This window comes from Puntigrus tetrazona, chromosome 8 (assembly GCF_018831695.1).
Source record: "Puntigrus tetrazona isolate hp1 chromosome 8, ASM1883169v1, whole genome shotgun sequence".
NCBI classification, from domain to species: domain Eukaryota; kingdom Metazoa; phylum Chordata; class Actinopteri; order Cypriniformes; family Cyprinidae; genus Puntigrus; species Puntigrus tetrazona.
Window position 1 is genome coordinate 22,322,090 of NC_056706.1, and position 22,099 is coordinate 22,344,188.

At 37.4% G+C, this 22,099-nt stretch overlaps 1 protein-coding gene across 3 annotated transcripts in view; it reads right to left on the reverse strand.

The window, feature by feature from the left end:
- Positions 1 to 2,696: 2,696 nt before the first annotated feature.
- Positions 2,697 to 22,099, reverse strand: part of ntrk2a (neurotrophic tyrosine kinase, receptor, type 2a) — a 40,038-nt gene continuing 20,635 nt past the window's right edge. For all 3 annotated transcript variants that reach the window (XM_043247068.1, XM_043247067.1, XM_043247066.1), the window contains 6 exons: positions 14,698 to 14,886; positions 11,162 to 11,292; positions 10,900 to 11,072; positions 10,358 to 10,598; positions 7,048 to 7,206; positions 2,697 to 5,630 (listed from right to left, as the gene is read on the reverse strand). In XM_043247068.1, the coding sequence (XP_043103003.1) occupies positions 5,445 to 5,630; positions 7,048 to 7,206; positions 10,358 to 10,598; positions 10,900 to 11,072; positions 11,162 to 11,292; positions 14,698 to 14,886 (1,079 nt within the window). In that variant the 3' untranslated portion in view covers positions 2,697 to 5,444. The remainder of the gene's footprint in view (positions 5,631 to 7,047; positions 7,207 to 10,357; positions 10,599 to 10,899; positions 11,073 to 11,161; positions 11,293 to 14,697; positions 14,887 to 22,099) is intronic.

Below are 22,099 nucleotides of genomic sequence, written 5' to 3' on the forward strand. Positions count from 1 at the left end.
TCGAACACGGACACTGGATACACGAGGACATGCGCTGGCCGACCTCAAGCTATAAGATCCTCAAAACACCAGGCAGGCATTTAGACGTAAAACAGATATAAGCTCTTTTTAGTTTTGATTTGAATGCTAAGATTCACAAATATTCTGCGTGCGTTCCTGGATGTCTCCAAGCGGCGTCTTCGAGGCATTATTCAAAATTCATTTGAGCCATGGTCTCAGCAAACACCATTAATTAGTGATGGACAGTTAATTCATGGAGTCCAATGCTAGTGATGAAACTGGACAAGCCGTGATAACATCTTGATCCCGATCAATAAAGTCAACGGGAACAGCCAGTCCTCCTCCTGGATGAGTGATGCTTCGTGCGCAATTACCATTAAACACCAGCAACTAACGAAAGTCTTCAGGATCGCTAGAAACTTTAGCTAAAATCTGCTGTAAAACAACATATTTTGACATATCATAACGCGCAGTGTACTACTTTAGCTTAATAAATCATATTCTGCGGTATTCAAACACACATATAAAACACAAACAACATGAATAATATTTTTGTCCTTATACTTAGTAGCTGATGTCCATTAGCTCCGGAGCTTGCTCTAATAAGAAGCACCGCATTGGTTTTTTGGACGTGCTAGTCTTTGGTACTCCTACGTGGGTCTATTTCGAAAAATCAACTTAAAACTAGTATATAAAAGATAAAACATCAATCATGCACGTGCTCTGTGGGACGTGTTAGTTAAAGACACAGCACTGTGGTGAAACACATCGACTCCGAGCACCCAAAGCCTGCTGTCAGCAACCGTTTTCTCTCTTCACGTTGACACTAAGCAGCTGCTAATGCGGTCAGTCTGATGAATAGACAGGACATGTTAATATCCCAAACGAGCTTCCCTACTTTCCGAGAAAAAAAAAGCCTCGGCATCAGGACGGATTTGTGTTTACTATTTAAACAGACCACAAAAGCTCCACGTGATGTATTGGAGTAAAAGTGAATATCTCTGAGGATTCAAGGTGAAAACGAAGAGGAGGGCCTGTCTTAAAGAGTTTCAAATTTGCCTTTTTTTCTCAGCCTAACAAAACAGGTAATTATCATTTATATATATTGTGGCGGGAGGCGCTAACGACACGTGCGCAGTCATCGCCTGGACTACGGTGTCCGGCAGCGCGCTTCTCCGGCGGCGTGGCGAGTTCCTTCACGAGCCCTTCCCGGAACCACGAGGACACCAGCGTGCGTGCACGGGGGAAGAGACCGGTCTCTCGAGGAGTGGCGCGCTCGGTATTTAACGGCGGCTGTGACAAGATTCAATTTACTTCAGGTGTGCCTCGTCACACGCCGCCAGACCTGACCAATACCACGCCCCTCCTCTCAGACACGCCCACTCCCGGTGAAGGGCGGCGAATAAAGGACGGGGTGATGATGACAATAAAGGGGAGGGGCAGCCGACTCGTCACAATATATATATATATATATATATATATATATATATATATATATATATATATATATATATATATATATATATAGATAGATAGATAGATAGATATATATATATATATATATATATATAGATAGATAGATAGATAGATATAGATATAGATATATACATGTTATTTTTTTTTTTTTTTTTTTTGGAGGGGGTATATTTATTTTATTTATTTTTGTTTCAATTTTAGTTTTACTAATTGTAGCTTATTTCAGTTGTTCTAATATCTAATATTTATGTTTTAAATGCCTTTAATAGTTAACAATAACGACAATGGGTCTGCGTGTTTATTTTTTGAGTATTGGTAAATGAATAGTTCATCCAAAAAAAAAAAAACTACCTAAAAAGTAAAAGTGTTTAACAACTTTGGATCCGAAACAACTCTGGTTTTCACTGTAGGGAAAGAGAAGGAAAAAAATGTTAAAAGAAAACAATTCTGTGTTCGACATGAGAAGCAAAATCACACAGGTTTGAAGAAAGCGACTGGACCATCTCTTGGCTTGAATCCCGCAATTTTTGTACCCCCTCTCCTCAACAAACCATGCTATTAAGAGACTTGTAGCACTAATATGGCATGGCCATTGACGTGATGTAACTCAAGACTTCTAAGCCTACAAACGTTACTAAAACTGCAAGAACTGCTTTGAAATGATGATCTTTGTTTAGAGCTGCGCTTGTTTGCACGCTCACACACGCACTTGGTCCTTCGAGAATTCTGCTACGCTTTGAAAAAGCCAAGTGATTGCACTGAGCGCCATGGATGTGTTTTTAAAAGCATTTAGCCCTCCGGCAATTAGTTAGGTCTTAATGTACAATGTCAAAACAAGCCATCGATCCGCCGATTGATCAGTCCTTCCTTTCTTTCCCCCTCTGCCTACGTCAGTGAAACGGGAATTGGAACAAGTTCTTGTTTCGTTCTCTTGAAGGTTTAGATCAACAACAGCAACACTAATGCTACATAAACTTTATAGATCGTGCCGTTTCATCATAAATTGTTATTAACTCGCTCTGGTCTCCATCACGTTACTGTATGAAGTAGATTTTCGGGCTGCCGGCCAATAAGACATAAAAAACATGGCTGTCAATAAAGCATTTTAGTGCCTCTAGGTCAATACGTGTTGTCAAAGCACTCTGTATGAACCTCTATTGACCGGCCTATAAACACACGCATAACTCACTGTCACAATAACACACACACACACACACACACTCATTATGAGGTAAGACATTACACTTTTATTAAATACAATGGCGGACAACTTGACTGGTCCATATATCTCATACAGACGAGGACATCTGATTGTACTTTTGTAGCTGAACGCATAACACAATTCCATAAATGAAATGATCACACTACTTGGTACTGTGCAGAAATCTTCTTTCTGTTGTCACTAGGCTTAAAGTCAACATGAAAAGCCATTTTACCGATGTCAGTTGGTGACCGGCGATGCCAGCAGAAGAGGCAAGTTCCACAATGACTTGTACGCGTGTAATAATGTGCATAAAACAGGAAAGTCTAAGAAAGTAAAGAGGGTCGGTTTTACTTTCACGCTGACTTTAATACTTGTTTAAGGTAGTTTAGCTTATAGACATTCTGAAACATCAGAAGAAGTTCTGTACATGTAGAGGAAGGTGTTTGATATCACAGTTTATTGTTCTGTCGCAGGACAACCGGAGATGTTTGTGTAAGGCAAGACTAATCTGAAACATTGAAACTCATATTTGTATCTAAAACACTGTTGAAAACACTGAAAAACAAATTAATTCATGACAATTAAGCACATTTTACCCCATTGCTATATATATATATATATATATATATATATATATATATATATATATATATATATATATATATATATATAGCTATCACTGTAATAAAAAAAAAATAATGACATTCATATGATAAAATAATGTGCAATTATGCAAATTTAAATAGAAACGTTGTTCTACAGTAAAAATGACTGTATTACAGTAATGAGAATTACCATTGAGAATAATGAAAATACATTGCTAAAGGTGTGTGGGGAAAATGTTCATAATGATCATGAAAAACTGCCATAATTCAGAATTAGACTTCTTTTTTGTAGGCTTCTTTTGTGAATGTAACCTGAACATCTAACCTGGAGTTTTCTCGTCGTTTACCCAGAATATGTAATCTTTTTTTTTTTCATTAACACATCCCAATCCATCAACCCAGAAACCACCTCTATATGCACTCCCAACCAAGTATGAAAAAAATATAATACTAAGAATATTTTTTTTAAATAAAACCATTTACAGGCAAAAACAAAAATGCTTCACATTAAGTAAAAAATAAATAAAATATTACAGTTACATATATTAAAAATTACATTTCTTATTCCGAAAAATAAGTAAATAAATTACCTCCAAACTTAAATGATTTTTGGGACTCATAACTGAAGATACGGTATTGAGTGTACTGTGCAAAGTCTCCGATGGAAGAAGGGACTGACGGTGCAATAATGAACGCAAACGAAAAGGATGCTGGGATAGGATCTCTATAGTGATAAATAGATATAATCATTTATGTACGATAAAAGGAAGACGAAATGTGGGTTTTAGTGAGGTGACTCATGTTTATCTCTATTTAACATTATTTTCCACCCCTCGTCTCATTCTATCCATCCTGTCCCCTCCCGTCTCTCCTCTTTTCCCCACTTATAGCGCATATGAGTCTACAGGGAGTTGCTGCTAATAGGAGACATTTGTCCTGTAATGAAATATATATTACACTATAGCAGTTGTACAACCCGAAGCTTGAGTACTACATTAGTGCGTCCACTCAGTAGTAAAACATCGCGAACGAGAAAGAGAAAAAGAAAGGTCGTAATTCAGCCCGCACCATCATAATCGGGCACTCTGCGTAATTAAGCTCCTGTAAGAAATGCAAGCGGACGGTACTGAGGCACGGCAACGTCTCAAATGTTTCCATCTAGCCCTCAATAGTGAACTATGGGTGTTTTGCGGTGGACACAGGAGCTGGTTGTGACGTCACAAAATGGTGAAGGCTTAGCTTATGAATATTACTAAGGTTATGCACAAATAATTGGACGTGATCTTATAAATATCGGGTCAGCAGGAGAGTATCTGCTCAGGTCAAAAGTCAAATGTGACATGATGTGTAGAAATGTCCAAAAATCATACTTCATAACCTATTCAATCACCAGATCGCTACCAGATGGAAAACCCTTGCTTGACAATTGAAGTCCACTGCAAGCCATTTCATAAAGTGGTGGGAAAAACATGGAAGGAAAAAAATGGCCACGGAGAAGTGGTTGGGACATGTCCCACTATAAATAATGCCTGTGATCCAGACACATTTTACTTCTCCATTTCAGGTAAGTTCCGCAGCAACAACTTCCTGTCAGCGTCCAGAAGCTTTAATTAGAGTCACTCAACTGTGAAACTACGTTGGTAACTTCCAGTTCTATAAACACACATGAATACGTATAGATATTGTCGCAGTTCTCACTGTTGATCACCATGCTAATTTCAGGTTCTGTGCTTTGTATCGAATTTAGGATGAAACGGGTGGGATTCGACAGGACCGAATCATCTGATGGGCAAGAGTTGCATTTGTAAATGGTCATTGTTTATGGAGCTGCTGTTGTCAAGAGGGATGCCCTTCCTCAAGTCCTCAATGCATTATTCCCAAACTGGAATTTACAGGTGTGAACTTGCTCCAGATGTTGAGGATGGGTGAAAAATGTGGTTCTTGGTAGCTAAAACTATAGTCACTTCGATGTGGCTCTTTCCATTCGATCCATTTTTTGTTCAGAAATACATCATTTGTAGTCATTGTACAAGGACAAGATCCCATTTCCATTTTATATTGAGAAGAGGTGGGGTTGACGAGGAAGGAGATGTTAAAGCTGTAGAAGAAAGAGATTTTGGGTGGGATAGAGGAGGGGGCAGTCCCACATACAAGCTCTCTTATCCCAAGATGTCCAGATACACTGGTGATGCCTTGGCCAAGTTGAGGAGCAGGTTATGGATCTCTTTAATGTTGAGTCGGGAGTGTGGTTCTCTCTGCCAGCATCCCAGCATCAAGTCATACACCTCCTTTGGACAGGTCCGGGGTCGCTGCAGGACGCGACCTTGGGTGATGCACTCAATCACCTACATAAGAGAAAGAAAAAAGTTTTTAAAGTGTAGACTTGTCAGGAGTGTCAAAACCTGTTCTTGCAGTGTCTTGCAAAGTTTAGCTTCATCCCTGATTAAGCACGCCTGAACCAGCTAATTGAGATTCAAGGTCATCAGATTCACTAATAACTTCCAGGCAAGGGAGTTGGAGCTGGATGGAACTGAAATCTGTGAGAAGTTGGCCCTCCGGGTTCAGGATTGGACAGGATGTTACTGAAAACATGGACTGTTTGATGAGAAAACAGAGATGTAAATGGATGCAGGACTTGTTAAGTGATTGCTGAGGTCTTCTAAGTGGTTTCTTCTGGTTGGTTATGATGTTGTGGACCCAGGACAAAGGTGTAGAGTTCTATAGAGTTTAGCTGTCATAGGGCGTTCTGGGTAGTTTCTGTCATCTTTTAGTTGGTTGCTTATATGTTCTGTGCGGTTACTGTTCTAAAGCTGCCAATGGGGTAATACCTTTTAAAAGTATAGTTTTGTATCATATAGGTACTAATATGTACACTTTAGGTGTACAATATGTGTATTTAATGTACCGACACATTCTGTATTGCTTGCTAATATGTTCAAAGTGTTTGTTTGGGTGTTCTGGGTGGTATCTAGAGCAGGGGTGGACAACCTTTGTCCTGGAAGTCTAACTTTGTGCAGATTTCAGTTCCAACATGCCTGTGATTTTCAAGAGACATATATAACCTGGTTCAAGGGCCAGCTGCATGAAGGCTAGTCTTAAAAATTAAGGGATAAAAAGTTAATTAACAAAAGTCTTTTGTTTTCTTCAAGACTGGTCTTAACTTAAATTTTGTTTTAAATATATTGGTAACACTTTATTTTGATTACCCTTTATGAAGATTCTGTTGACAATAAGTACCTTTGCACCTACATGTCAACTAACATTCATTAGAGTATAAATAGACTGTCTGATTATTTTCTGCTAACTCTTTATTGTGATGATCTAGTAAACACACAGTCTACTGACTATAGGTAACTTTTCAAGAACATGTCAACTTATTATAACCCTAACCCTACCAGTCTACTAATACTCTACTAACACTGTTACTAACACTACTAACAGTTAGTTGACGTGTTGGTGCAAAGTTAATTATTGTCAACAGAATGTTCCACCAAAATAAAGTGAAACCAATATATTGGTCTAATTTGAATCTGAAAAGTAAGAATAGTTACTGGTCGGATGACTTCTTAAGACACAGTCTTACCATAGTGGCTGTGTTTATTGAACTGGCCTCGGTTTAATTAGTGTTGGAGTTGAGCTATCCATCGGCAAATCAAATTTTACAGTTGGATCAAACTTGTTGACTTAAACGTATTTAAAAAAATGTGCTGCATTTTGTGGAGATGGTGTTGGTATGAACTGAAGATATTAGTATGTCAGTACCTCATTATTTGACAGCTGATACCAGGGCTGTTTCCCGTAGGTAAAGATCTCCCACAGCACCACTCCCAAACTCCAGACATCACTTTCCGTGGTGAACTTCCTGTACATGATACTTTCTGGTGGCATCCAGCGAATTGGCAACATGGTATGACCTCCAACCTATACATGTAAAACAGTGCACAGTGAGTCATCCAGCATATTAAGTCATGATGCTGATGTAGGTGACGTGAGTTTGAATCTGTCAAATCAATAAATGACCAAACAATGTAATACATTATAAAAAAACAGTACTGAATACTGAATATTGTATATGTTTAACTGTGGTCGACAAAACAAAAGATACATAAAGCCAAGCTACTCTAACAAAACCCCCTGCGTCTGACAGGTGCTAATGGATAAGATCCATGCAGACTTTTAAAGCAAGAGTAGAGAGTCAACAGTGGAGCATTGTTCAGTCCAAAAGGCTCTCAGGCAAATGCTGACAGTATTTCCAGTTCAGGACCTCAGATGGTGCCGTAAGTTGCGCCTCTCAGGATTTGGATGCTGTAAGCTTGGGGAGTTGGTCTGGCCTGGAGCTCAACCCCAAAACCAATCATTTCATTTATTAGCTTTCTCCATAATGCGCTGCCTCTGAAATATTAATTATAAGATTGTGGTCCAGTATGTGGATTAGTCTCAGATTAATTGGTTTAACATACTGGACTCATCAAATATTAAGGTCAAAAGCTTTTAGGCTTTTCACTGGTCCCATAGAGGAGCTGCAGACTGGAAGGGTCACTTAAAAAATGGTCTACAACGAAAGCGCTATTAGAAACCTTTTTCCCCTGCAATCGAACACACACACACACACACACACATTTATCCACACAACATCCTGCTAAAAAGCTCAGACTAGTTTGCACCAGTTTAAATTTCTCTTAACTGGTTTTAGGTGGACAATTACTGGCAAAGCCGGATATTGTTGCAGGCCAGTTTAGGGCTGTAGGATTGGCTTTAACAGCCTTGAGTATGTATATATGTACATTATAAAATACAGGAGAACAAAGCTGGATGATTATTGTGATATAACTAAACTCAAGATGAGAAGCTGAAATGATTGGTTCATAAGAAGATTGTGTATTAAGTTAACATTTGGATAAAGGATTAGAAAGACATATTTTTCCTTAAATAATGGAATAATGTGTAGTGATACAATATGACCAAGATTGTGTATTAAGACAGTGTGTTATATGTATTAATGCTAAAATTAAAAAGATCACAATATCGACTATTAAAGATCTGGTAAGGCTTTGGGACCAGTTCTTACTATTAACTAGTTGCATATTAGTGTAAAATATTTGCAATTAGATAAAATTATTTGTATTCGGACTAAAGTTATTTTATTTGTTGATTTCATGGCTATATTTTGTTCACATAATATTTAAATGAACATCCCTATTTATATTTTTAGATTTATATCACTAATTCCTCTTTTTCCATCTTTTAAAAGTAATCTAACACTAATAAAAAAGTAGTCTGATTAATTTACCTGAAATGTTTAATATCTTAATTAAATAACTAAAATTTTTGTCATGTCATTTGAAATCCATATTTTTAAGAAATCTACCCAGCTCAGCTTATAAATGCTTTATTCTGCATGACCATATTTTAGATTCCTGAATCATGCTCCATTTCTAAACTTAACAACTACCTTATTAACTGTTAGAATAAGCAGCAAATTCTTTACTTTATTAAAGTAAAAGTTCTAGTTAACAGTAATAATTGTGACCATATGCAGAGAAAGAGGGATGACATATGTGGTAAAGCCTTTATGACGATCATTAAATATGTTTACAAAGTTCTGAATATGGGTTATAATGCACTAATGTGAAGTTCAGTGGTTATACAACATGCTTTTACAACAGAACTCCACCCATCAGCCTCTGCCTGACCAGCTGTTTCTATGGAAACTGATGTTCTATAGGCCTAATCAATGGCGTACACATAGCACACACTCTCTCTCACACACACACATCCACTGACCTGCATTTCAATCTCAATGGAGGCTCATATAATGGAGATGTGTCATGATATTCATCAGTATTCAGAGATAAATGAACTCAAATGAACTTCGGTGAAGGGAGTTATCTAATCTCTGCATTTATAAACATCATTCAACCCATATTCAGTCACTGGATAGATGATTCACGCTGAATGCATGAATGGAACACAATAAAAGAACATCATGCTATCAAAGAATAAATTGAGTTGTCAGTCTCTCTTCGAATGCTTCTGGATATTGTTCTCTCTAGCCATTATTTTTCGGTGTCTTTTCTGTTTGTTTTAACTTTTTATCCCTAACTTAGGCCCCTCTCCTTTTCCGTAGGCCCTCATGCTGAATATTGGGGTGAATACTAATGAGAGAACTTTAATGACTTTTTCAGTTTCTATCTGACAGCGCAAGCGCTCTATTCTTTTTCTTTGCTGTTGCCATAGTAACCCCTCTTTCCTGTTCCCACGCCACTTTCCTCCCTGATTCCTAATCTGGGAGAGACTTACTGACGGTACTGAATCAGAACACACACACACACACACACACACACACACACACACACACACAGAAATTCTGCTGACATCATACAGGAAGAGAGCCGGTAGGGTCAAAGTGTTTCGAATAGCTGGTATTTAGTGATCAGTAGACAGTGTAGAGCAAAGAACATGAGAAGCATATTGATTTATACATATACTGGGAAAAGGACTTGAATACGCCTTTAAGTGTCCTTGTGAAGTCAGCATTAATTTCCGACTAATGAAACTGTAACAGAATGGATTAATAAATCTGAATCAGTGGGCAGATATATATAGATAGATATATAGATAAATAGATATGTGTGTATATAAACACATACAGCATATGTTTTGAAAATATTTACATGCTTTTACATGTACGTATATTCACATACGTTATAGCATAATATAACATAAATGTATTTTATATATAAATGTAACATTTCACCCTTATATTTGCATTTGTGTGTGTATTTAAATAAATATATATTCATATTAAATATATATATTATGTAAGAAAACATTTTTTGGAAGCAATTAATAATGATTCATCATTTGACAGCACTATATATACATAACATTACTTAAAATTATTTATTTATTTAGTTAGTTTTTTTGTATTTATTTATTTAATATTTAAAAATAATACAAAAATAACAATTACTAATGTAAAAATAAATGGAATTTGAATGTATATTAAGTGTAATTTAAGAATCCAAAATATTTTGGGTCGAAAACACAGTGACTAGAAAGCAAACCTTACCCGATAGTAATCCGTACTGTAGACATCTCGGGACATTCCAAAGTCTCCGATCTTTACCAGGAGATTCTCCCCGACTAGGCAGTTTCGTGTGGCCAGGTCTCTGTGAACAAAGTGCTGGGAAGCCAGATACACCATGCCCGCGGCGATCTGCTGCGCAATATGCAGCATCTGAGACTGAGTGAGCTCTGCCTGCTGCTGCACCTGTCCATCAGCCATCAAGACTGCATCAGGACCATGAGCCCTGCGGGTGGACAGACAACAAGGAATGACTTCAACCAGACCACAGTTGAGCACAAACTTTCAGAGACTGGCTAAAAGCACGCTGGTAGATCATTTGGATTTAGAGAGAATGTGTTTACCAATTACTTAAATTTCTATGCTTTGACTGGCTGATGTCCTCTGCATTAGATATTTTATACATGAAAAATTATGTGCAATTATTAATTTACAAGGAATAATAAAGCAATTATACAAAAGATGTGACTAAGCATTATGAGATTCCAATACAAACATACACACAGACAAAGTTCAGGCAGCTGTACCTAAGGAACTTGTTGAGGTCGCCGTGTTTCATGTACTCAAACACCATAATAAGGGGGTCGCTCTCCACACACACGCCGTAGAACGTGACGATGTGTTCATGCTGCAGATTGGTCAACAACTCGGCCTCACGATGAAAGTCCTTCCTGGCATTCTCACTGGCCTCTTTCAAAGTCTAAAAACAAAAAAGTGTACAAATACATTGACTTTACTGACAACCTAAAGTTTAGCATGCCAACATCAACACTTAATTCAATAGCCAACCTTGACAGCCACTAAGATCTTCTCCTGGTCTGTGGACAGGTTGTAGCATTCAGCAAGAAACACTTTACCAAACGCTCCTTCTCCAAGTTCCCTTTTCAGTACAATGTTGTGCCTCTTAATGTGTTGAACAACTGTTGAAAGAATGTAATGCATATTAATAACATTAATGCTATTCTGGGTATAGACACTGTTGACTTGACCTGATTCGGCTTGATTATCATTATCACCAACCCAAAAGTGGTGGGTTAAGAGTGCGCCGATACCACTTTGCCTATTCATGTTCGTGGTGCTCATGACAGGAATATTACAAGAAAATAAGAAAAGCAATCAAGGCAGATGGCTGCAGCGAAAAAGCTTGTTCTTTTTAAACTGGAGTGTTTTCCCTCAAACCAGAATCACTGGAGTGGTGAGTTGTAATGGCACTTGAGAAAAGTGACTAAAATAATTGGAGGGTAAAATGGAGAGGGTAAAATGAAATAACTGGTCAAAATTGGTCTTAAACACAAGTTATTCATTTTTTCTTCTACAATGTTCAATATATTGTTTAAAAGGCAGTTTAATTTAACTGTATGGGCTGTATAACTGTTGATTTGCCATTTATCTCTGCAGTCTTTTTCTTCATTTACATGTACATATTGTTTTTACTTATTTCTCCTCAATTCTGCGAGCTTTGGGAGACCTCTTGGTTCTAATTTCTACTTTCATGTTTTAAAATAAGAGCGTACATATCTGCAACAACAAGAAAGTGAGTGAATAATGAGAAAAATGTGAAATAGACTATCCCTTTAAGGTCATTTTGCACCGCCCTTCAACTCTGTAACCTTCAATCCCAAAATAGTGTAATGGGATTGAAGCCAAACATAGTTTGAGACTGTGGAGCTTGAAATTGTGTGTCACAGGCTGGAGACTTGAGTCTTGAAGACTTTGAAGGCTGGAGACTCAGTGGGGTGTTGAAGTCAGGAAACATAAGGAACTTAACTTAAGATGCCTGAAAAAAATATGAAATGCAGAAATGGTCTCAGTTAATGGAGAATCAAGTACATTTTTTTGTGTGCAAGGTCCTCATGAACAAGGTCCTCAGGAAGAGGTCATTCTGGGATGGCCAATGCAGGAATCTCACAGATTGGAGAAGCCTCAATGATATGACTTGGCAAAGGAAACTCAGGGATATGAGCAGCCTCAGGCACTGGACTGCTCTGGTGTGCTTCTGTCAGCATTAACAAACTCTCTAGAGTGATGTGGATGTATTCTATCAATTTGAGTTTTCTCTTTTTTTGTAAATCTACAATCCTAAAAAAAAATATGCACATGGATCTAAAACAGTTTAAACAAAAAAAAAACATTAGTAATCCAAATCGGATATCACCTGCATGGCAGAGTACAGAAATAGCTGTTCGAGCCACAGCTTCTTCTGTAATGTAAATCTCATGGACTAGTGTATTGATGTCTTTACTATGTTTCTGGGCCTTGAACATATCAGTTGTGTTGCTATCTATGGAGAGTCAGGAAGATCTTAGATTTCGTCAAAAATATCATCTTAATTAGTGTTCGCACTTCCTTGAAAACAAACATAATCCTCTGCGTCTTCAGCGGCTCAGATGTCGGGAGTAAATGAAGACTGCTATGTTCATTTTTACATCCAAAAACATAACACCTAAATCACTTAATCAGAGACATGCTTGTCTACACTGGCTCTGGCGCCCAAACAATGGCGGACTGATGGCAGCTCACTCGGGGCAGGTCTAAGGTAAAACATCAGTGTAGACAGCAACACAACTGAAATGATCCCAGATCCAGAAACATAGTAAATACATCAGTGAAGTCCATGTGACATCTGTGGCTCAACTTCAGTTTTGCGATGTTACGAGAAAACAAAAATAACAATTTGCTCAAACATTCTTGTGTCCAGAATTATGTCTTCCACCATTTTAGAGAGTATCACAACACATACGCATGTTTTCCCTATAAACGTTAATGCTGATTATGTCCAATATGTTCTTACGTAATCTCCAAAATGGCGGAAGACATAACGCCGGGGAGAAGAACGGTTTAGTAAATTATGTTATTTCTGTTTTCTTTGTGCAAAAACAAGTATTTTCATAGAGTTGCAAAACTGAAGTTTACAACATGGACTGTTTTACTGATGTATTTACTATGTTTCTGAATCTGGAATCATTTCAGTTGTGCTGCTGTCTGTGGAGGCTCAAAAATATCTTAATTTGTGTTCTGAACAAGGGTCTTCGGGTTTTGGAATGACACGAGGGTGAGTAATCACTGACAGAACGTTCATTTTGGGGTAAACTAAGCCTGATATTGAGTAGGCTGTTTTTGTGAGAACCCAATGGAAAATAATATTGTTTAGACTAGAGAATGGGATTCCAACCATCCTACAGATTTCAACTCCAATCACGCACACCTGAAGCAGCTAGTCAAGGTTTCTCCTTCAAAGCATGGGATATGTCTACCTCAGTGGATCCCAATCCTGGTCCTGAAGAAACGCCAACATCACACATTTTTGACGTTTCTTTTATGTGACACACATCTTCAATGACATCAAACTCTGACATTACTGACGTGTCACCATATTTGATTCAAAGGCGATATACGTGATTGACTAATTTAAATTAAGCATTAAACTGCTGCATATTTTTATTTCTCTTTCTAGTTTTAGGATTTAGGATTTTTTGTGGTTAAAACATTTGGACCCATTGACTTTCATTGTATGGGCAGCTGAAACGTTCTTCTAAATACCTCGTTTTGTGTTCTGTAGATGCCCTGTTGTTTTTACTACACACTGCGAGCTTCATTTATGAGCTGCACGAGACACATGCAATTCCGGACACTGGACATAATTTAATAAAAGGTGTACTGTAGAGATTATTTCAGAAATGGTGGAAAAAGAGATGTTTCTCATCCCATGCGTCCCTTAAGAGAGTGAGGACAGTACAGAGATAAGACAAGATTAATCAGGCGCTTAGTGTGCTGGAGGAGAGAGAGATAAAGAGAGAGAGTGAGAGAGAAGATTTTGAACAGACATTGCGCTCTTAGAGATTTATCCTTAATGTGATTAAGAAATGCTTTTGAAGAAAAACTAGCCAGTCAGCTGATTACATTAGAGAGAGCTAGATGATGAGGCTGCATCGATCTACAGTAACTCACTGTACACCATAACCCTATATTAAAAGTAACCAGACTGAGGAGGAAAGCACACAGTGAACGAAAAATGAGAGGCAAGTGAAGAGGGCTTAAGTTAATATTTAAGATGCTGTGTGTTTGTGCATGCAGATGTGCTCACAAATGAATAAACCTGTAAAAATACATGTAGAATATATCACTCCCAGTTTTAAAATAAAAAAATTTGAAATTACATTATGTTGAAAGATTTCTTATATTACATTTTGTTTACAAAAAAGGACACAAAAACGTTCTAAAAGACCAAAATGTTCCAAAGACGGGCTTCATTTCTAGACACACATTTCTCGTCTTTATTGGAGCCGCTAGTTTCATAAGACGCAAACAGAGAGGGGCAGACTCACATGTATCAGATTTGAGCAGACTGCTGGTGCTGCGGAAGTACTGCGGGTTCTCTATGACAGGAATCTTGGTCATGCCAATGACGACGGCGTCCGCGTTCATGTCAGAGGAAGAGGGGGTGTTAGAGCCGTTGGACACATGATGAAGAGGACTGGCAGAGTCATCGTCATTACTGATGACTGAGGAGGGACCTGTGTCAAACACAAAGACACTGCGTTTAATTCCTTTCCTGGCAAGAGTACAGTGCTATTAAAACGCAATTTGTATCTGTATCAGCATTTTGGCCCCATCCTGCCCCTGTGTTTTTACAAAAACGTAATATTCAGTGCCACAATAAACAACGCCTTGGCCATATGTTTAAACGAAATTAAACAACCAAAAAAACTATCAATAAAAATCATAAACACGGTTCAATGAAAACATCAAAGAAAGGTCACTTATGAACAGCATGCTGATTCGAAAGACTGAGAGTTCCAGCTTGAAGTCAAATGATTTGGCAGAATCAGAAAGGAAAAATGTTCATAGATAAAGGCAAACAGTGGGGGGCTTCCTGTCTCACAGGATATTTGAATATACAGTGGGGTCCAAACCTCTGAGAACAGTGTGGGACTGGACTTAAATAGAAAGGAGAGTCATTTAAAACAAGTAAAAGAACATGACTGTCTTTGCTGTTTCCTGGTCGCTAGTCAAATGAGTAAATGTGAGACACTGAAGTAATGTGAACTCTTTTGTACAGATGGCTAAATGTCCTTTGGCTCGTTCTCAAATCACGCCGGAGAACAAGATCATCGGGGTTAACACAAAGTCCGTGGAGCTCAAATGCTGCTGTCATTAAAGCACTAGGAAACATAACCAATAAATATTACAGACAAGAGCTTCAGAATGACAGAAAGTGTTCAGCCAGCCAGAATCGAAGTTTAAAATCTGTTTTCTGTTGTAGCTGGAATAAAAAAAAGCACAGGGAACAAAAAGAAACAAGTAGTGAACATATAAATACATTGCGGTGCCAAAAAAACAACAAAAATGTTCAAAAGGATTGCCATCGAGGGTGTAGTTATTCTATTTACATGAAGCACGGAATGTTTAACAACACATCTATCATGATTTATTCCCTGGAAAATAGACTTGGGGGCATTTTAGTTGATTCTTACAGTTTTACATAAAAAAATATGTTTTAATAAGACTGCCAAAACCTGTGTGTCAATAATATATTAAAATACTGTACATTAGTGTTGTTTATATTGTGTACTGTATTTTTTTTAATTTGTATTCATTTATTTATTTTTTTATTTTAATTAATTTATTTTTATTATTATTTGATTAAATTTATTTTATTACATTTAACAAGCAGCTTTCCAAAATTATGTTTACATATGTATGTGAGGCATTATCTAACATAATTAAATAAGCACTCATTTGCAAACATTATCAGAAAAAAATGAAACTTACAGCCAGATTTAAAATCCTTCTTGTTGACATATTAGAGCTTAAGATTTTGGATTGTTCTTTTTGATCAGAAAATAAAAAAATAAATTACTGGTGGGTGCAGGATGCAAATAGAACTAATAAAATAGACGCTTAAATATTTTTTTTTTCACTAGTCTAAAAGAAAGAAGTTATGGAAGCAAAGCTGCAAATCTCATAGCTGACCAGCGCCTGAAAAAACAATGGTTTTGTTTGCAATGTTTTGCCTTAAGTTCAGTGGTTTTGCCTTCTTTGTACACAAACAGGACATCTGCCAATCACAACCCCATCCATAAAATCAGCGCACATGATTGGTTTATAGGAATGCTGTTCCAGGAACAGAACAGGATGTTGATTTTGGAACTTCTACACGTACATGTTTAGTTGCACAACAGTAACCCGAGTTAAACGAGCAGAAGACGGAGCTCATGCATGCCACAAAATCTGATCAAACTATAACATCCTAACCCCCGTGGTGTCGGATGCCACGCTCAAACTGAAGCAAATGAAAACGAGTCTGAGGATCAGACACACAGAAGACTAAAAGATTGTTCGTTTCATAATTTATCCACCCATGATCCAAGTTGACTTTAGTTCTTCTGTAAAACACAAAAGAAAATGCATATTGGTTTCCGTTTACACTACCAGAGACTATTTCGCAAGCAAAAACACGTATCCATCCTTAATCCTGATTACAATCATGATAGCCCAAGACCTGATTGTTCTACCAAGGCCAAGCGATCCAGGAACCTGTCTTCACTTGAGTAAATCACATGAACCTTTAAATCGTTCTTTAGATTGCCAGCTGCGCCTCTTCATCAGCAAGATGTCAGGACGCAGAGCAGCCATGGCTTGTTGAATGATCCAGCCGCAGTAGGTGCATTAGCCTCAGTGATATCTGAGAGAATAAAAGAGGAAATTGGAGATCGGCCATTTTGCGATGACCTCTCTGATGGCGCGCGACAGCATATAGCATTTACTAGAAAACCGAGCGTCTTGTTACTGGCAAAAGTGTCCGTGGAAATAATGACCAATTTTTTTTGAGGACGTCAACACCGTTTTTTAATCATCTGAGCCGGAGAAGACACTGCTACCTGTAGTAATGGAGCAAATGATGCACCCATTGCCAGCAAGACACTTCCGGTTCTTGAATTTGATTGGCTGAGCAGGGCTTATGACAACGGGACTTGTGATTCATCTTTTTTTTCTCTCTTGAATGAATGAATACAAACACCACTATCATTCAAAAGTTTACAACAAATTAAAATAATACAAATATTTCATCTGTCTACCTGCATACTTGCATTACAATGTGACCATAAACTGACAACAGACAACTACAATCAAGAAAATGTAATAATATAGTAAATGTGAATATTTTGTCAAATGGGTCTGGTTGACAGAAACGTTCTGGAAGCCCTGCATTAAATGAAGAAACATTAATAACCATGAAAACAGCAATGAAAAATATGCACGCAAAGACTTTTTAGGTTTTAAATATCATTCCAGAATTCCAAAATCAACACTTAGTAGAAGGCCTCACACACACACACACACACACACACACACACACATTTATATGTAGTGCTGTCAAACGATTAGTTGTGATTAATCGCATCCAAAATAAGTTTCTTGTTTGCATAAAATGAACGTGTACTGTGTATATTTATTTTGTATGCATAAATACAAACATATGCATGTATAGATTTAATAAATATAACGTTATGTCTATATATTAACTATATGTATGCATAATGAAATAAAACACTATAAATATATAAATGTATAAAAAGTAAACATTTTACAAATATTTTACATACATAATAAATAAACACCGCACACATGCATATATTTTTGCAAACAAAACCTTTCAGTTTGGATGTGATTAATTGCAATATATTTACACAAACACGCATTTATGTAATTAAAATCATTTTAATGTCTTTATATACGTATTTTTATCGACACACAGAGGCATTACATGCGTGATTGATTGACCTCTGGTTTAAGTACTTGTTTCATTGCAAAAATCATTGCAAATGGAGTTAAGCGACAGGGGTCAGGCTGGTGAGGGTGAAGAGGGCACAATAATGAGAGGGAGGCAGCAGACGAAAGACGAGACGATCAGAAGTGACCAAGTGACCGGGTCCTGACATTACAGCGCATGAGCCCGAGGCCGAGCTATTGATCCACTCTGCTGCTCAAGGGCTGATTGAATGTTGAAGGTCTCTTGAGATCCGTGACACTCAATGATTTACATGATGCCGTCTTTGAATCTAAACTCGCAATTGTCCTATTCAGACATGATAATACATCTAATACGATTACAATGGGTTAAAGCGATCAGCTTTGCAACACGGCTTCAGTTATTATAAGAAAAATGCACCATGAAATGGCTTGACAAACAGTTTTCTCTACTGAGCTGATTTTTAAACCTTGAGACGAGACTTATAGCAGGAGTTGCCTCTTTTTTAAAAAATAAATAGACTTTTTTTATGTATAAGTGCCCACCCACTTTTTCAGTGGTGCTAAGTATTTTTCCTATTAACATGGATTTATTAAATCATTTTTAAGCCATAAGTATTTGTTTCTGGTTCAGTCCAAGCAATGCTGTATTGTGGAAGACATTCATGCTAGGAAAGACATATAGTAGCGTATAGATGGCTTAAAAACTAATAAACACTAATAAAAATTTGTTCACTGTGACTAAACCTCCATGTTGTTGAAAAGCAGGCTATGTTCCAGTTAAGCCTCCTACTTTCCATAAGTGACTAGGGATGAAGTTTTTGTGAAGGAAGTGCTTAATCTGTCCACTGACTGATTCAGGCATAAACCAGATTTATTGTTTGCTTAAAGGAGTGTCTTACCGTTGCTCTGTGATTTTTAGAGACAAACTCTCATTTCAATAGGAATCTACTCTGATAAAACATTTTGCATCGAGTTCAAGATTTTCATGCAAACGGCGACCAACAGATTTTGAAGTCATTTCAATAAAGTGCATCCATCCATCATAAAAAGTGCTCCACGCAGCTCCGGGACGTTAATAAATACCTTCTGAATGTAATCGATGTGTTTGTGTATGAAAAACATCCAGATGTAAACTTAATAATAATAATAATAATAAACTGCACTTAGGGTCTTCTACGCTTCGCTTTCATTACACATATATCAAAGTCCTCTGAGATTGTTTTTCTTTAATAAAGATTGAAATATGGATATTTTTCCACACACAAATTATAAAGAGCTGTGTGAACTACTTTCTTTGATAGTAGGATGCACTGTATGACTTCATTGCTTTTCTGATGCACCGTTATTGGACTTTTATGCACTTTATTGGACAAAATCTTCAAAATCCCATTGACTGTCATTATACAGCTTTTCATTTTAATTTTGGGGTAAACCTTCGCTTCAAGTCAATAACTTGATGATACAGTCAAAATAAGTCAAGAACCAGGATCTCATTTCAGCTTGAATACGTTCGTATACTTGAATTATCATTAAAATGTATATTTTAGTATATTGAAGTTCAACTTTGATAATGGGAAATAATTTGTGGAAATAAAATACTAGGTTTGTTTATTGCTTAGGTCTGCACAATCAATAATGGTATTGTTTTCAAAAATGTGCACTTTAAAACCTATTTTCAAAAGCGTGCGTTTTTTTTTCAGCCTGGTGTGAAGGCCAAAATAATTCAAAAGTTTAGTTTTTACTTGAAAATAGGATTGTGCAATAGGATTTATGACATGCTTTTGACTGTAAAAGTATGCAGACATTTTGCTAATGTTGCTATGTAATATCGCACATTAATATTAATTATTGTATATTTGCATTATACGTAAAAAAATATACACTACATAAAATGGAAACATCCACAGATAATATCAGTTTTAAATAAGGAGGCAAAAATACACACAGATCCTCACAGACTGAATCGAGAGCTCACTCGCTCTGTGTGTGTGTGTGTGTGTGTGTATCCGGTAAGGAAACCCAGCCACTCTTAAACTCTTATTTTCTTCTTGCTAGCAGAGAGGAAGTGATCTATCGATCAGAGGAGTTAATGAGAAGAGATAGATAGACGGACGGATGGATGGATGGAATGATGGATGAGGGGGGAAGGAAAGAGCGTTGAGAGAGGACAGCAGCGGATGGATTGTTTTCAGGATTGGATTTCAGTTACACAGCAGTCCTGCCTGGGACCCCAGCGCCGAGCGCTCTCAGAGGCGCACGCGTTCAGGCCGGAACACGGAGCAAAATATCATATTGCCAAAAATAACAGAGATTGATTGTTTTTCTCGCTTATAATGCCCGCTGCTATTTTTAAAGACTGAAAAGGCTCTCACCCTCTCGTGTGACAGTAAAACTCCGGCCCTCTTTCTTCTGAAGACCCCAAGGTCACGGGAAGTTCAAGTGACAATGGAAAACACTCCCGTCTCTATTTCTTTCTTTCTCAAGTGCTGCATTCACATTTTTTCACTGAAAACCTAAAACCCCATTCGGCTCAATCAAGAACGCTAAAAACATATTCTGCTATTAGATTTTACCAACACCTGGACTGTTCTCAATGAAATACTAGCACACTGCATACTGCATAGTATATACATCATAAAAAAAATAAAAAAAAAACCAATATGAGAAGCACTATGAAAAATATGTGTTGTCACGTGACCTTTTGACACAGCATGTTTAATACAGAAAGCGATACAGATATGTTGCTGATATTAATTTGTTACCCTAAAAAGCCAGATGCATTGCATTGTGGGATGCACATGTTGGCAAATATGCACTACCATTCAAATATATGGTATTGGTATGATTTTTTAATGTTTTGTGCTCATGCTCACTCTGTAATATTGTAAATTGTTATTAAAATCTAAAGTAGCTGTTTTCAGTTGCATTTTAAAAATGTAATTTATTCCTGTTATGTAAAGATGAATTTTCACCATCATTTTTCCAGAAAATTATCAATATGCGGATTCATGAGTTGCTTTAGAAAATGCTGAAATTAATTATTGTTGATTCTTAGTTCATGTTAACTAATGTAGTTAACCAACGTTAACTAATAAACCTTATCGTGAAGCGTTACCTATTTAATTAATAAAAGCATTTAATAAAATTATCAATAAAAGATTAATAAAAAAATCGCACTAACCCTATAAGCAGTGTACATAGTAGAGTCAATAGCAAGCGGTGTATGCTTTTCCACACATAGCCCAGCATTCCCTCATGAGCATTTCGCTTTGAACGGACCCCGTCCAATGAAAACACAGATGGTCAGAAATTCAACAGAGTCATCTGAAAGCAAACTTCGCTAAAATCATCAACTCTGTCCAAACAGAAAATCAGAGGAATGTAAGAGCAGATTCCCCGCGCCAGGCATCTTAAAGCGACAGCGCTAATGATTTTCTTCGTCACCTGGAGCCTTGTTTAAACTGGAGCGCGTCACTCAGCGTCTTCACCGCTTCCGAAAGAGAATTTCAGGTGAAAGAGAATGTTTCTCAGACTCGTTGAGAGATCCGTCTCGACTTCTGAGTCGACACGAGACCCCTTGGATATTTCCAGGGTAAAGAAAAGAAAACATTTGTCATAAAGCAGGAGTTTTCGCAGAGGCAGCGGAGGGGCCGTGGCTCTCAGGAATCGTATTGAGAGAGCAGATGTTGTGAACAGAAGGCGACCACCTAAATAAAACCGCCATGCAGGACGTTAGGGTTCGGCTAATGGGCTGCCTAACAGGTTTATACATAATAAAACACATTATATGACTGAAATCAGAATACAGGAGATTGGATTGAAAGATAAACTTCCCACGAACGCGCTTCAAAAATCTGCTGTCACAGTTTGCACAGTAACACTTTAGAATAGGCAATAGTTAATAGTTAGTAAGGTACCGGTTAGGTTTGGGTAGGATTGGGGATGTAGAATAAAGTCATGAAGAATAAGGCA